This window comes from Elephantulus edwardii, unplaced genomic scaffold (genome assembly GCF_000299155.1).
Source record: "Elephantulus edwardii isolate Elephantulus edwardi_28Jun2011 unplaced genomic scaffold, EleEdw1.0 scaffold00244, whole genome shotgun sequence".
Lineage (NCBI taxonomy): Eukaryota > Metazoa > Chordata > Mammalia > Macroscelidea > Macroscelididae > Elephantulus > Elephantulus edwardii.
Window position 1 is genome coordinate 69,144 of NW_006399994.1, and position 15,594 is coordinate 84,737.

General features: G+C 45.4%; 1 protein-coding gene across 1 annotated transcript in view; it reads right to left on the reverse strand.

Annotated features, from left to right (window-relative positions):
- ZNF366 (zinc finger protein 366) overlaps window positions 1-15,594 on the reverse strand; it is a 93,411-nt gene that overhangs the window by 13,658 nt on the left and 64,159 nt on the right. The window contains exons 2-3 of the mRNA XM_006899025.1: window positions 11,636-12,972; window positions 6,977-7,168 (exon numbers count right to left, since the gene is read on the reverse strand). Of these exons, the coding sequence (XP_006899087.1) occupies window positions 6,977-7,168; window positions 11,636-12,958 (1,515 nt within the window). The 5' untranslated portion in view covers window positions 12,959-12,972. The remainder of the gene's footprint in view (window positions 1-6,976; window positions 7,169-11,635; window positions 12,973-15,594) is intronic.

Below are 15,594 nucleotides of genomic sequence, written 5' to 3' on the forward strand. Positions count from 1 at the left end.
TCATCTCAGCTGATTTGCCCTCTACATGAACCCTCAGTTGTAATGAGCGGCATTAGTCACCTCTAATCTCAACTTCCCCACTTACATACACTTTTTAAGAGAGAAGTGAACATCAAAATGGAATATAAATTTAGAACAAAGAGTTCAAATGGTTCTTTAAAGATGGGCTGCACAGATTGTTATGCTTTGAGGATGCAGAGAGGGAAGGTGAAGGTGAGAATCTAGAGGATTTCCAAGCTTTTATTTTCTGTAAAATGGCAACAATAAAACTAGTTGCTATGAAGGTTGCTGTGAGCATTAGACCAGAACATTCATGTAAGGGGCTCAGCAAATAATACCGGTGTAATACTAACTCTTATGACTAGCATCGCCCCCTAGCTAGTATAATCTTTTATGTGTCAAAAAAAAAGTACTCTGAAGACTAAGGTGCTATCTTTTTAAGCCGAATTACTTTAAGGGAATAATACACGATGGTCTAAATGAAAAGTCCTCTGGCAGACAATCTGTGATGTATTAAAAATGTAAGCAATTGTGCCTTAGGTAGCTCTGGGCAATGTGGATGGGCCCTGAAGATTTGTTCAGATTACAGGCTTTGGAGGGAGCCCATTCTTGGGCTCCCCAAACTCTCATTCACTCCATCAAATAGCTGGCAGATTTGTTTCCAGGCTTCCTCATTCCTTAGCTCCCCAGGGGCTCCAAAATTCAGTCTCCCAAAGCCCTTTCCCTCCTCAGTCCAGTGCCTGGTGGCACTTCAGCAATTTCCCATGAGTCCTAGCGACAACGTCATCTGCTGTCTGTAGACACCCAGACGATGGCCAGGGTGTAACCTCTAAGCTGGGGCCAGAGGGCAATAATGCCAAGAGCAGGCACACTACATCACTCAGGCAGCCTCATCTGAAGTTCAATACAGAGATGCACCAGGAAGCCTCTGTTTTCCTATTCTGAGGAGAAAGGTCAAAGAGCGGAGGCCTGCTGCCCAGGACAGCAGGCCTCTGCAGAAAAAACCCTTTCCCTCATATTCTCCTCTCTCTCTCTCTCTCTTAATAAGAAGGGTGTTCCTTTCCTCAAAGGGAGAGAGAGGGAGGGAGGGAGAGAGAGACTGTAAACTTTCCAAAAGGACCGTGAGAAAACAGGAAGCTTTGAAAAGTACAAGAGAAAGCAAGATGAAATCTATTTGCAGGCGGGCCCCAGGGGACATGTGAGGCATTGTTAAGCAGGCAGTTCATACAGCTATATCCTTCCTTCTGCTGAGGAGGGGTTTGCTGCCAAAAGGCTTCTATCTGGTCACTGCCTTAACCCCTTACATACCAGCCTGAATGCCTTGACCCCTAGCACCAGGCCTCTAAACACCCACCTGCCCTCTCTCCTTAAAGAGCATGAGAGACAAGGAGATATGGAGGGTGGCAAGTGGGGTCCATTTTCAAGGAGACCTCCACATTCTAACAGCTCTGCTCCAGAGCCTTCAACTCTGCATCACAGGAGGCTGCAGATGACCTGGTGATTCACAACTTAGGCAGCTCCCGGCTTCACCCATCTCAGAGGAGAATTTGTCCCGGAAATTCTGGATGGCTACTTTTCCTGGACAGATTTCTCAAAGACAGCAGCTGGTTCTTCGCTCTTAGGGAGCGAGAGCGCCCCAAGGAGGCATCTAGACCAGCCCCTGCTTGCACAGAATCTGGGAAGCATATTTCTGAAGCATGGCTTAAGCCTACAGGCATAGGCCACTGGAAGCATTCCAGCTGGCTCCAAGAGACCAGGAGTCCAGAAATCGAGCCAATGGCAAAAGGGCTTAAAAGGGCAGTAAAACATTTTTACAAGGAGAAAAAAAAAGAAGCATAGGATTGAAACTTTTCCTCTCTAATTTTCCATCCTATTGTTAATGCCTAATCCCAGAGTGAGAGGAGCTTTCTGCTTGCCACAGACAGCTGTTTTCATTGGGTTGTAGAGAATCTGTAATGAAACAGGAGGTGAGGTTTTTGTTAAGAAAAATTTGGGTTTTTCTTAGCAAGAACTGGAGCAAGTTGAGTGTGACTGGAGCAAGGCTGACCTCTCTCTTCCAGTCATGTCAATCATGTGACATCAAAAGTTCTTGTCTGTTATCACCATAAAGCAAGGGTTTAGTTGTCTGGGCTAATTCCTCAGTATCTCACCACAACCAGTTAGTCATTTATCACACAGTCATGAATTACTAAGGAAACCAGTGTTCATTTAATAGTTTACAGCTCATGGTGCTTTAGAACAAAGCTGTACTTTCACAAGGTTTTTATATAATGTTTTTTCATAAGTAGACTGCCAGGTCTTTTTTTCCTACGTGTCTTTGGGTAGACCTGGATCTTCAAGCTTTTGGTTAGCAGCAGGGTATACTAACCATTTGAACCATCCAAGGACAATAATCACATGTTGTTACATCCTGTCAAGTTGGTTCCAAGTCATAGCAACTGTTCATATACAAAGGAATGAAACATTGCAACATCCTTACAATTACTGCTGTACATGGACCCACACTTGTTCTCACTGTATCCATTACATTAATTCATCTTGTTGAAGGTCTGCTTCTTTTGTGCTGACTTTCTACTTAACCAATCAGGATGTCTTTGTCCAGTGACTGACTGTTCCTAATAATAACATGCCCAGAGTTCTGGTGGCCTAATGGTGAGGAGTTGCACTGCCAACCGAAAGGCAGTGTAGTTTGACTCTACCAGCTGTTTCAAGGGGAAAATGATGGGAAGTCTCCTCTTGTGCAATTTGCAATCTCTGAAAATCTGCTGAAGGCTCAGCTATGAGTCATTTCCAATCCAATAACACTTAACAACAACAACAAAGTGTGCAGGATGAAGTCTTATCCTCTTCACTTATAAGGGACATCCTAGCTTCACTTTTCCCAGTCCTAAAATATATTTAGCAAGCAGTTCTCCTTTTCTCTTCCAACTCCCCTTTAATCTCCATCCAGTGTCAGTAGACTTGATCCACAAGTACATCTCTAACCTATTCCACAAGGGTATCCGGTGATAGTCTAAAAATAAAGAGTTTCATGGCATAGCAACTAAACTCAGACTTTGGACATCTGTTGAAACAAAGAAACAAAGAAGGATGACCCTTTGCAGGGAGACAGGAGTGGGAAGAAGCTGGAAGTATATTTCTGACATTTTCATAGAAAAAGGTGGCTTCGGATCAAAATGACTGACATCAGTTCTTGTTTCAGAAATGTCTAAGGATGGAGATTTGCCACCTAAGTTTGACAAAAATTTCTTTATTTAAAGTCCAATTATTTTTGTTCCAATGGAGAGTGATATAATTTCCAGGGAACCTTCTGATTCTGACCTGAGATCTACTGAGAGGATCTACCTACCTGGGGAAGTGACCTGTACAGATGACCAGCCTCGTTTCTCTTCTCCCATTGTAGAGTGTGAACTGTGCTTTGTTTCCAAAGCTGACATTACAATGTCTAAACCACTCTCTTATGGTACCTGATGGTGTAGGCTTGACACCCAGGACCTATTCATTGTCAACAAGACAAGGCTGATTAAAACTGACTGTAAATTTAAAGCAAACGTTTTTCTGTTCTATGTATGTTGTACCTTCACTGAGAATGGGGGAGGAAGAGACAGTCTTCCCTGAGGGAAGACCTGGAACATTATGATAGGCAGCTCACTGCATCACTGCATCCACGCTGCACGGCACTGAGTAGCTTTCTGTACACTGGTTGTAGACAGACTCCTCTAGACCTTCAGAGACCACCTGATCCAAGAAATACCCCAGGCCTTCCTGAATCTCATGAAGATAGAGAAGCAGAACTGATTCTGTCTCATCCAAATCACATACATCCTCCCAAGTCCATTCCTGATACTTTCCCCTTACCACAGTCTATCCATTTGCAGGGAAACATTCCTTCTGATGATACTAGTACTATTGCTTGATGATACTACTATTATTGCTGGATACAAATGGATGAGGTGAAGGTGAGAGAGGGCTGGATTGGTCAGGTGTGGATTTTTATGAAACGTTTTTGGTAAAATACAGTGTCAGCAAAAATAAGTAAAGTTCTCAGTGAGGTGGGTCAGCACAATTGCCACGATAGATCCAAACATACCACTGACTGGGAGGATGGTGTAGGACCATGGAATACTTCATTCTGTTATGCATAAAGTTGCTAGGAGTTGCAGCTGATCTGACAGCAATGAACAGCAATAGAACTGTACCAAAGACTCCTCCATATGCAACAGCTTTATATTCTCCACTACCAGTGGATAAGATTTTTAAAAATAATACAGTTCAGTATGGCGCTTTCTCAAAAAGTTGCAAATAGAGATACCATTTGACCCAGCAATTCCACTACTGGGAATATACCCTGAAGAGACCATAGCTGACATCCAAGCAGATATATGCACACCCATGTTCATTGCAGCTTTGTTCACAATAGCAAGGAGTTGGAAACAACCTAAGTGCCCATCAACAAACGAATGGCTAGAGAAGCTGTGGTATATTCGCACAATGGAATACTATGCTGCATTAAAAAACAAGGAACTCATGCAATATTATTCAAAATGGTTGACTCTGGAGAACATTATGCTGAGTGAAATACCCCAGTCACAAAAGGACAAATATTACATGATGCCACTGTTGTAGAATGGGACTGTCCTTGGGGTTAGGGAGACACTGAGTAAGATGGGTTCAATAATGTATACTGCACTGAAGCAGAGGAGGGAGAGAACCATCTAAAAGAGAGATGTAACTGGGTATTTCTGTCATCACAGGAGACTAGAGCGAGGGCTGCATGGTGGAGGGGACCTGGGGGAGGGTTTGTAAAACAATGAAAGAATCTTTTCTTTTACTTTTCCATAATTTTTGGACTCATGTACTTATAACTTGTTAGTCAAATTTGTGTCTTCTAGGTTGCAACACCCCCATGATACATCTTCAAGGATATGTACATGTACAGCCAAGCACAATCAATAAGAGTGCATCTGAATTCCAAAATCAATCTCCATAATAGTCTATGTGTTTCCTACTGCCAAAGGGGCCCTTTAGAGTAGTGAGAGAAGATCTTCACCCTGAAACCCACAGCGTCCCTTTTCAGCAGGAAGTAGCTAAGAGAATACGCCGTCCCCTTTTCCTTATGACTCAGGGTGAAGTCTCTCTCAGGGAGGAGTGATAGGGAATGGCAAAGGATACACTGACAAAGAAGATTAATCAGAACTGGCTTTGACAAGCACTGTGGCATTTGGACAAGAACAAACTGGGAGGAGGGTAGAGAGAATAGTGCAACAATGAATGAGTGGAAGCCCAAAATCTCTGTAAATGTTTATGAAAATTAATAAAATATAATTATAGAAAAAAAATAATACAGTTCAGGTTCAAAGCTCAAGAGTAAACTCAATGCAAGGAATGAACAAAAGGGGCCTATTTGCACCTCCATTTCAGAAGACAGTTGACCCCTGACAGGAGAGGACAGCTCTGCTAAATGGAAGGGACTTGGGGCTTCACTGGAGAGGGAAGGAAAGAAAAGAAATGCTGAAAGAGAGAAACAAAAGTGGTCTGTGGAATTCTTTGGCTTCTACACCCAGGCTGGCTTCGTAAGTGCATAGCTTGTGAGGTCAAACAGGCCCTGAACTCAGAAGGGCCCCATGCTTAATGTAAAGCTCTGTGCTCACCATCTTGAAATTCTTAACAATGAACAAAGGGTCTTGAATTTTCATTTTACACTGAGTCCTACAAATTAATCCTGCAACTAATCCCACTTGCTGTTTCCTCTGCCCTGAGCTTTGATGACTCATGATGGACATAAATTTGACTTCCAAACCATTTGGAATTTGAAAGAAAGGAGGGGAAACACAAGTAGGTGGCAGGAAAAGGATTGGAGGAGAAACCTCCCTCCTCTCTCTCTGGAGAATGCCCACACAGATCTGGGGAAGCTCTGGTTCCTGACCCCTCTCACCCCATCCCAGGAGTGGCCAGCACAGGAAAAATGTCTCCTCACAGGGGGTTCCTTGAATCGAGGAGTAAGCTGCAGAGGGATTCATTCAGGAATCAGCCCTTGAAGAGAGTGCACCTCACTTTGAAAATAAAGGATTAACAGAGAACATGGCTTGGGCCCCCTCAGATACAGAGGTAGTAGAGAAAAGAGAAACTCCCACTGTTGAAACATAGTGATTTCCCTCTTTTTTTCTCTCAGCCCTCTATTCACACCCAGGATGACCCTTGCCCACACACTCCTTGAATGAAGCTACTCAAGCCTGAGCACGATTCTAATTTTAAAAATGGCGAAGGGAAGCCTTGGAAGTCTGACTTTCTGGGAAATGCATCAGTGCCTTGAATTTTACACCTCAAACTTCTACATTATCTCAGATGATGAAATAAAAATTCATCCCACTTCATCTCACATGTATATTTTAATAAAGACGCTCAAACCCTGTGGCCTGATGGACCATGCATGGCCTTATTCACCATGGTCTAATGACCCCCGGGATTCCATCCCCAGATTTGTGCCACTCAACCCAAGTTTTGAGAAATGAGGAGGAAAAGTGGAGTTGGGAAGAAGAAGAGGCAGTGCTGGGAGTTTCTCTCACTCCTTACTGACTTGTAAAGAGAAGAATCCTACACCTGAATTTTCCATTCTAAACCAGAGGCTCTCCATATGGCCATTTTCCTTGGGAAACATTTCCACGTGGACCTTTCAGCCCTTACACTTCTCCTATATTTTTCAGCTCTGTCCCCAATCAGCCGATCCTCTGCATCTCTCTAATAGACTTGCTCTGCATATTGAATGCACAGTGAGACACAGAGAGCTGACTTCTCAAGGACCAATGAGAGCAGAGGTGGGATAGATAGGGTCAGAGCAGTAGATGTTACTCATGGTTGGACTCACTGCCCACTGGAGAAAGGGAGCAGGACGTTCTCTGGGGGTCTTTCCTTTTAACCATTTACACAACCTTGTGTGACCCTTTCGTTCCCAAGGTTGCCCTGGCAGACTACTCACCTTGCATTTAAAAGGCTTCACATCAGAGTGCACAATCATGTGTGCCTTAAGGGTCTGCTTCTGCACGAAACTCTTGTAGCAGAGGTGGCACTGGTAGGCACGGATGTTGGTGTGGATCAGCACGTGTCTCTTCATATTGGCCAGCAGGGTGAACTCCCGTCCACAAATGCCACACTTATGCTCCTTCACACCCTGGAGGGAGTCAAGATTCCAGAAAACCATGGTTAGCCTGCGACACGCTTACATCATGCTCCCAGTCCTTGGTTTTTCTCTGTTGATCTCGCTGCTTCTGGGGTTAATGCTGCAGTCAGAGTTCTTGAAGATTACTAGGATTTTGATGAGGACACTGAAGCAGGACGTGCAGAATGAGTCTATTATCCAGCTTTTATGACAATGAAAAAGAAAGCTTTCTAAATGGATGGTAGGGAGCTCTGGTGGCCTAGTGACAAGAAATTGTGCTGCAATCCCCAGAGTCTCCGCAGTTTGAGGCCACCAGCTGCTCAGCCAGAGAAGGATGGTCAATCTCTTCCCATGCGATTAACTGCCTCTGAACACCTGCTGGAAGGTCAGCTATGAGTTGGTTCTGACTCAACAGTACACAACAAGAAGAACAACAAATGGATGCTATCACTTCCTATTGGAAGGCCAACATATATTGACGTTCTCAATGTTGTTGTTATGTTGTTATGTGGTGTCAAGTTACCTGTGACCTTATGTACAGCAGCACTGAAACTTGTCCTGTCCTATACTCAGGTTTTACTCTGGAGCTTACTAGTCTTTGGTCTTTTATTAAAGATTTTCCAGGGTTGGAGCCATTATGAGTTAAACGGCACTTGTCCTGTCCTGAGGCAGTCTCACGGACTCCAACACACCAATCCCCATTGCCCCAGCTATTGTATCAATCCATCTCATCCGGGGTCTTCCTCACTAATGCATCTTAAAATCTTCAAAATACCAGCTCATATCCACATTTTAATAAATCACAACTTGTTAATCACATTATCAAGTTGGCCTCCTAACTCTGGTTCCCACAAACTTTGGCCACAGTAACCTTGGTGTGGCATGGCTAGGGAGTCTGCCCACCTTCCCCAGCCTGGCTTTGGTCTTGTAGAGGAATTTGACAGGAGACAGCTTTCTAAACTAGACAGTGCTTGGTGAAGAAGGGTTTGAGTGCTTAAATGTCAGTGTTCTCCACACTGCTTTCCACTGAGAGGACTTCCAGAGATTGGAGTGGAATGCTCTGCTGCTTGCTCTCTTAGTGAATCCTGACTATTGCTTCCCAGAAAAGACCTTTGCAAGAGATCTGGATCTGGAAAGACTTCTAGGATGAAAACTTAGATAACTTTGGCATTAAATATATTATACAGTTGTGTCACCTGGTGTCTGTAGTGGTCCAAGCAAGGGGTCTGAAGCTCACCTCTGCTTCTCTCCACCTACATTTCCTTTCTTTGATTTGGTGCATAGTCAGCCAATCAGTGCTGGTGAATTCAAGGCCTGGAACAGCAGGTTCAAGTCTCCTAACCATTTTCTGCCTACATGGTAACTTGAGACAAATCACATGGCCTTTCCTAGTGTGGCTTTCCTCCCTTCACAGTGAAGTGGAGATTCTTCCCAGTCCTGGCACTTTCTATAGAAATTATTGTAGATAAGTATGGATTTATGCTACTGAAGAACTCTTACAATGAAATGTTAACAATAGCCTGAGATAAAGTTTTTGAAATGTATAATATTCAAATAGTGAGCTTAAAAGGATGAAAAAATCTTTTATTACAGCCATAAAAATTTATTTTAGCCTTTTTCTTCTCTCAAGATTTTCTCTGCGGGGCACTCTGACCCAGATGTCCTAGGATCTACTTAGCACTACTTCTCTTTCTTACTTATCACTGGTTTCAGGATTCTCTAATGAGAATTGTGAGCCACAGTAAAATTCACGTGGAGGCTGGCTTAGAATGCAAGTTAATGTCAGCCTGAAGACATTTTTTAGGGAGCAAAGGAATAATCTCAAACAGGACCAATCAAAGCATAGACAGGGAGGATGTGGGGGTTTTCAAGGGCTTGGAAGGAAGCTGAGAGCAGAGAGTAATGATGGGAGGGGAAGCTGGAAGAGAGGACCACCTTTATGGTGGAGTGTTCAAGAGCTTAAGCACAGGAGTCAGAGAGTTCTAGGCAACCTCCCCATGCCCCGTGTTCCCATCTACAGGTGGTTATAATAATAGGTGTAGTAATCATTCAGAAGACTAAATGAGATAGTAAGCACCTGATACATACGGAGTTACCAGTGAGTAGATTCGGACTCTAAGCACACCCATGTGCGCTCCACAGGATTATCAGTGGCTAGACTTTGGGAAATAGTTTACCAGACTTTTCCCCCCAGACATCTCTCTGTGGTCTTGAACTGCGGTCCTCTCGGTTAGTAGCAAAGCACTTAATCACTTGTGCTACCCAGGGACTCTAATAAAAATTACCTCTCCACTGATGCTATTTCCCTCTATTTACTAGCACCTTTAATTAAAATGTATTTTGTTTCCTAATGAAAATAGAATTCATTTCAGATGTCAAGCCAAGTCTTTCGTTTTTATTTCATTTATTGCAATCTTAATAGGGAGCTCTGATGGCATAATCAGTTGGGAGTTGTGCTGCTAATCCCAGAGGTCTCGCCTTTCTGGAACTTCAAATCCACTAGCGGCTTCATGGCAGAAAGACGAGTACTCTTCCTGTGCAACTTACAGCCTCAGAAACCCAATGGTGGGTCAGTTATGAGTCGGTAGCTACTCATCTAACAATGAGAAAGGACTATCTTATGTTGTTGTTGTTGTTGTGTGCCATTCAGTCACTTAGGACTCATAGCGACTCTATGGACAACAGCTCTGAACCCTGCTCTATGCTGTGCCAACCTTACTGTCTCTGATACATCTATTCCCATTACCCAAGTCACCGAGTCAATCCACCTTATCAAGGGTTTTCCTTTGTTTATATGTTTTAAAATGCAAATTTGATCCCCTTTCAACATATGCAGGAGTCCCTGAAACAGCTTTTAGCCCCTGTGGCAGCATCTCAGACTATGGTCTTTGTTACCATTTCTGGCCTTGGCAGGGTTACTGTTGCAGGATGGCACATTCAGGAACCCTTTGTAAATACAAGGCAGGAGCTATCTGTGTGGATCCCACAAGGCAGCCACATATTACTCCTCTGCTGTAGCACCAGAAAATGTCCTGAACTTTGGCCTAACCTAACAAATGAAACCCATTATCACACAGCAGAAATGTTATCTCGGCTGGACAGTGTCCTCCACTGACCTTTCAGAATTAAAGATGGCTTCAGAAACTCTGGCTTGCTCCTAGTCCCTGCTAGCCAAGGAAATCATCTGTTGTCAAGGTAAGAGTGTCAAGGTGAAGAGGGCAAAACTCCCCTCTCGAAGCTTAAAGCAGACCCAGGGAGGTCGTATTTCAGGAACAACATTAGGGCCTTGTTTCAGCCGGAAAGACACTGGGGATTCAGTTCTAAACAAGGTCTAACTGAGGCCCTTGGGCTTACATTTCTCCTGGAAGACCTGAGCTCAGAGAAGAGAAAGCAGAGGCAAAGAGGCCTCTTACAACAAAAATCTCAGGACACTACACCCGGCCAGGCTCAACTCAGGGAGCAGAGGGCATCGCTGGCCTCGGGACTGAGGGCATTAAGAGGAACATGAGGCCCAGGTATACACTGGGGTCATAGGGGCGGGGAGCATCTCCTCCCTCCAGGCCACCCACGATGAACAGATCTCACAAGCCTAAACCAGAAAACAGACCAAAGGCAGCCACTGGCTCTTTGGCAGCAAAATTATCAGGAGAATTCTCTAGAAGAGGTTCTGGCTGGTGTCACTACAAACAGAACTAACTGGTCTCAGTCTGGAGGGTCTGGTAACACATTTTCCAGTAGGGAAAGTTGTTTTTTGGGTTTTTTTTATAAATGGTAATTTCCTGGATGAAGTTTCCAGAAACAGCATTATAGGAATGCTAAGGGGTTGGGAAACAATCACACAACTATCAGCTTTTTTCCCTTCACACATTTCCAAAATGTCTGTACTGTTTACTTCCGGGTGATTAGTTCACGAGTGAACCTCAGACTTTAGAAAACTCGGTTAGAGAGCCAGTCACCCTGGGGAAGATTCTGACTTCTGGTCACTCCTTGTGTATCAGAGAAATGGGCTCCACGTGGTTTCCAATGGCTGAATTTTTGCAAGTATCAGGCCTCTGACGGGACTTGGCTGCACCAGAGCACTGGAGGCCTGAGGCACAGCTGCTAACCGAAAGACTGCATGCCTCCAGCTGCTGGGAAGCAACAGAGGGTCGTTGGGAGAAAGATGAGAGGTCTCCTCCATTCAAGGTTTACAGCCTTGAAACCAAGGGGAAGGGAGCTATCAACTATTATGTTGGTATCAAGTTCAGGGTACTGAGTGAGTGAGGGGCTCTTTGGTAGGCAAAGGTCTTAAATAATTTCTCCATCTCTCCCGTTGATCGGCGGACGGGCACTTAGAGAAGTCTCCTGTCTGGGTTGCACAGCTCTGTCCACCAAAGAGCTCAGGTCTCCAGGCTCCTCCTGCTCAGGGCTCCGTGCACTCCCTGTCCCCACGCCCAGCCCGCCCCTGTCCCCGCCCCAGGTGGGGGATCCCCGCCTTACCTTGTGGGTGAGGGAGTGCTGCTTGAGGTGGTGGGGCTGCACGAACTCCATGCCGCACTCAGAGCAGATGTAGGGCCGGATGTCCTTGTGCTTCATCATGTGGTTCTGCAGCTGGCTCGGGTACTGGAAGGTCTTGTCGCACTCGGAGCAGTTGTACTGGATGGGGCCTCGGTGCGTGGTGAGGTGGCGCTTCAGCTGCGCCAGCGTGGGGAAGTCGAGGCCGCACTCCACGCAGATATTCTCGCGGCCGCTCGCGTGCTTGGCCTCGTGGGCCTTGAGCTCGCTGGGGTAGGCGAAGCCACGGCTGCACACGCGGCAGTTGTGCGGCTTCACCTCGCTGTGCTGCATCATGTGGCGCTTCAGGTGGCTGGTCTGCGTGAAGGCCTTGTGGCACACCTGGCACTTGTGGGGCCGCGTGCCCTGGTGGGTGAGCATGTGGGTGTGCAGGTGGCTGAGCTGCTTGAAGAGCTTCCCGCAGCGGCTGCAGGAGTGCGGCTTGATGCCGCTGTGGCCCAGGATGTGGGTGACCAGGTTATACTTGGAGGTGTAAGACTTGTCGCAGGTGGGGCACTGCCAGCGCTTCTGCGCGCCGCCCACGTCCACGTAGTAGCTGTCGTCGATCTGCACGTTCACGTCCACCCGCTCCACCTTCTGCTTGGCCTCCTCGCTCTCGGGGGGTTCGGCTTTGCGCGGGGGCAGCGGCTCGAGGGGCTGTTTGGGCAGGAAGGGGAAGGAGTAGGGGCTCGAGGAGGGCATGAAGAAGGGGAACATGAGGCCCGGGTGGACTTTGGGGTAGTAGGGGTAGGGAGAAGGCAGGAATGGAGGGGCCACGGGCTGGGCCCACACGGCGCTGGGCTTGACCGGCTCCTGCTTGATGGTCTTGCCCCCCAGGTGCTCGAGGGTGCGGCAGAACTGCAAGCCCACGTTGCACAGGTCGATCATCTGGGAGTCATACTTGGGGCGCGAGGGTGGCGGGAACAGCAGCGGGAGGCTGGGAGGCCCATGGCTCTTGTTCTCCTGGGACTGGAGGGCAAGTGGCGCTTCTTCGGCTGGGTGGCTACAGGGCATCTTGGTGGGCACACTCTTGCGTTTCCGAGAGCCTCCTCCTTCGAAGACACCGGAGAAACCGTCTAGGTCTTCCGGAGACGGTTCATAGCGAAACTGAGGAAAAGGCCCTTGGAGAGCCTCAGGGAACGAGTGTCTTTGGGGGGCTTTCCCTCGCGAAGCCACCGTCTGCAGGCAGTGGAGGAACGAAGGGGGCCTCTTCACACCCAAACTGAAATGCACATCCTCGTCTTTGATCATCTTCATTTCCTTCTGCATCCTTGGAAAGTGCCCTTTAAAGAAAAAGAAATATTGTGGTTTTTAGTTTTGGGTTGTGTTTTTGTTTTGGTTTTATGATGCTATTCCCTTAAAGGGCTTGGACTAAGTGAGCTCAGTACAGCATGTGTAGGGTTTGGCTCCAGACCACCACGAAAAAGTTCGTCCCCTGAATTTTCGGGTTTCCCACCTAAGTTTACACTGTATTGATCTGTTGCAGTCAAGACTGAAATTGTCAATGAGTTCATCTTACTTGGATCCACAATCAACACTCTTCTATAAGCAGTCAGTTCAGAAGAGAGACTTAGTGCATTGGGAAAGACTGCTGTCAGGGACCTCTCCACATAAGTGAGGAGCAATGGTGTGTTTAAAAACTAAGGTGTGTCTGATTCAGGCTATTGTCTTTTCAATAAGTTGCTATGCATCTCAAAGCTGAGCAATGAATATTCTAGCATGGCTGAAGAAGAATTGATGCCTCTGAGTTGTGGTGTGGGAGAACAGTGACTATATTTCATGTACTGTCAAAAGAACAAACAGCTATGTCTTGAAGAAAGAGCAGCCAGAGTGTTCCTTAGAGGAAGGGACAGTGGAGTTTTGTCTCACATTAAGCTCTTCCTTGGAAAGGGAGCTCTGGTGGCTTAGTGGTAAGGAATTGAGGTGCCAACACAAAAGTCCATGGATCAAATCCACCAGCTGCTCTGTGGGAGAAAATGGTAAATCTCCTAAAATGGTCAAACTGCTCTGAAAAGTTGCTGGAGAGTCAGCTATGGGTCAATTCTGACTCAGCATTACACCAGCATGACTACATTCCTTGCAAAGGGACATCATGCTTGGAAAGGGTCAACAAAAGAGAGGAAGACTTCCAATGAGATGGATTGACCCAGTGACTGACATCAAGTATGTCAAAGAAGATGAGGATGGCATAGTATAGGATAGTACAGGATGACACAGTGTTATTCCTAGGATCACTATGAATCATGCTTAGCTTGACAACATGTAACAACAAACAATAATTGTTACTTGTGCAGTCATTTGAACAGAACAAGAAGAAGCTGCAAGATTTAAAATCAGGAATGGTATGTGTTAGGGTTGAATCTTTTCACCAGGCCAATTCTCTCTCTGCTGTGCAAATAATTTAAGAAACTAGATTATATGAAGATTGGAGGAAGACTCACCAACAACCTGTAGCATATACAGATGAAACAACCTTGCTTAGTAAAGTGGACTTGAAAAAAAAATCCTCCCAACTGTGTCAATAAATATCATGATAAATGGAATAAAGATTAAATCTGTCAAAGATATATTTTTACTTGGATGCACAATTAACACCAATGGAAACAGCAGTTTAGAAAGATACCGGACTCAAACTGTGGTATTTTCAATTACTTCATGTGCATATGATAATTGAACAATGAATAAGCAAGACCAAGTAAGACTAGATGACCCTTGAATTGTGGTGTTGGTGAAGAATACCAAGTATTATGTGGGCAGCCAAAAGAACAAACAAATCTGTTTGATTGCACTTTGAAGGAGTCAAAATCAGAGTGCTTCACAGATATAGGATGGTGAAACTTCACCTCACATATTCTAGGCATTGTTACCAAAAAGGGTCAGTTCTTGGACAAGGACATCATGCTTGGAAAAGCAGCAAGTGATCAAAAGAGAAGAAGACCTCTGATGAGATGGGTTGGCACAATGATTGCAAAGATGGGAGGTGCACTGGTGAGGAGCATTAAGAAGAATAAATTCACATGATTAAGAAAAGCGTATGGGGAAAACAAATTTGGCAAAGCCATCCTAGAATTCTAAATTAGAATTTACATAGTCTAATGCAGTTCAAATCCACCAGTTGCTCTGCTGGATAAAAATGGACTATCTCTCTGCCCATGTGATTAACCTCTGAAAATCTACCAGAGAATCAGTTATGGGTTGAATCCAACTTGATGGTGCACAACAACAACAATAATCTTCAACCTAAAGAAGCAGCAAGGGACAAATTTCCAGACTGTGATAAATTGAAAATGGCACTTGGGTCTCTCCTGTCAGGCAGCTATTAAGCTTGGCTTTTGGGTGACCTCTGCAACCCTGACCTTCCCGCTGCCCTTATTGTACCCTAGTGAATGCATCAGGCCTGGCCAGGGGACAGTGGGCTGGATGGCATTTAAACCGAGGGCCATGGTGACTTTCTCATGTCTCCTTGACATGATTTCTGTCTTCCTTACAGGCACTGGTGGGATGAACCAACTGGTTGGTCTACATTTCCAGTAGAGTCTGTTTCTACCTGTCCTGTGAGTTTGAGTAGGATTAGAATTCTGTGGTTGTGAGACCCTGCCATGGAGCCAGGCTACCAGATGTGGTGTAATTGTGTCATGGTATATGGCTTGGTATAAAGTAGTTTCTTGAGACACTGCCATGGAGCCAGTCTAACTTGCTTGAGTAGAGTTATGGACCAGCTCAGATTTCTGACTAATAGGAGTGCAATGTTAGCTTAGCTCTTGTGCTGATTTACTAATCTGTAGTGAAAAAAGAAACCCATGAGAAACTGTTCACTACAAATTAGTAAGTAATCGCAAGTAAGCCTGTCAGGATAAACCTTGCATATTGCATAATCTATCACAAGAAATAGTTATAAACCAGAC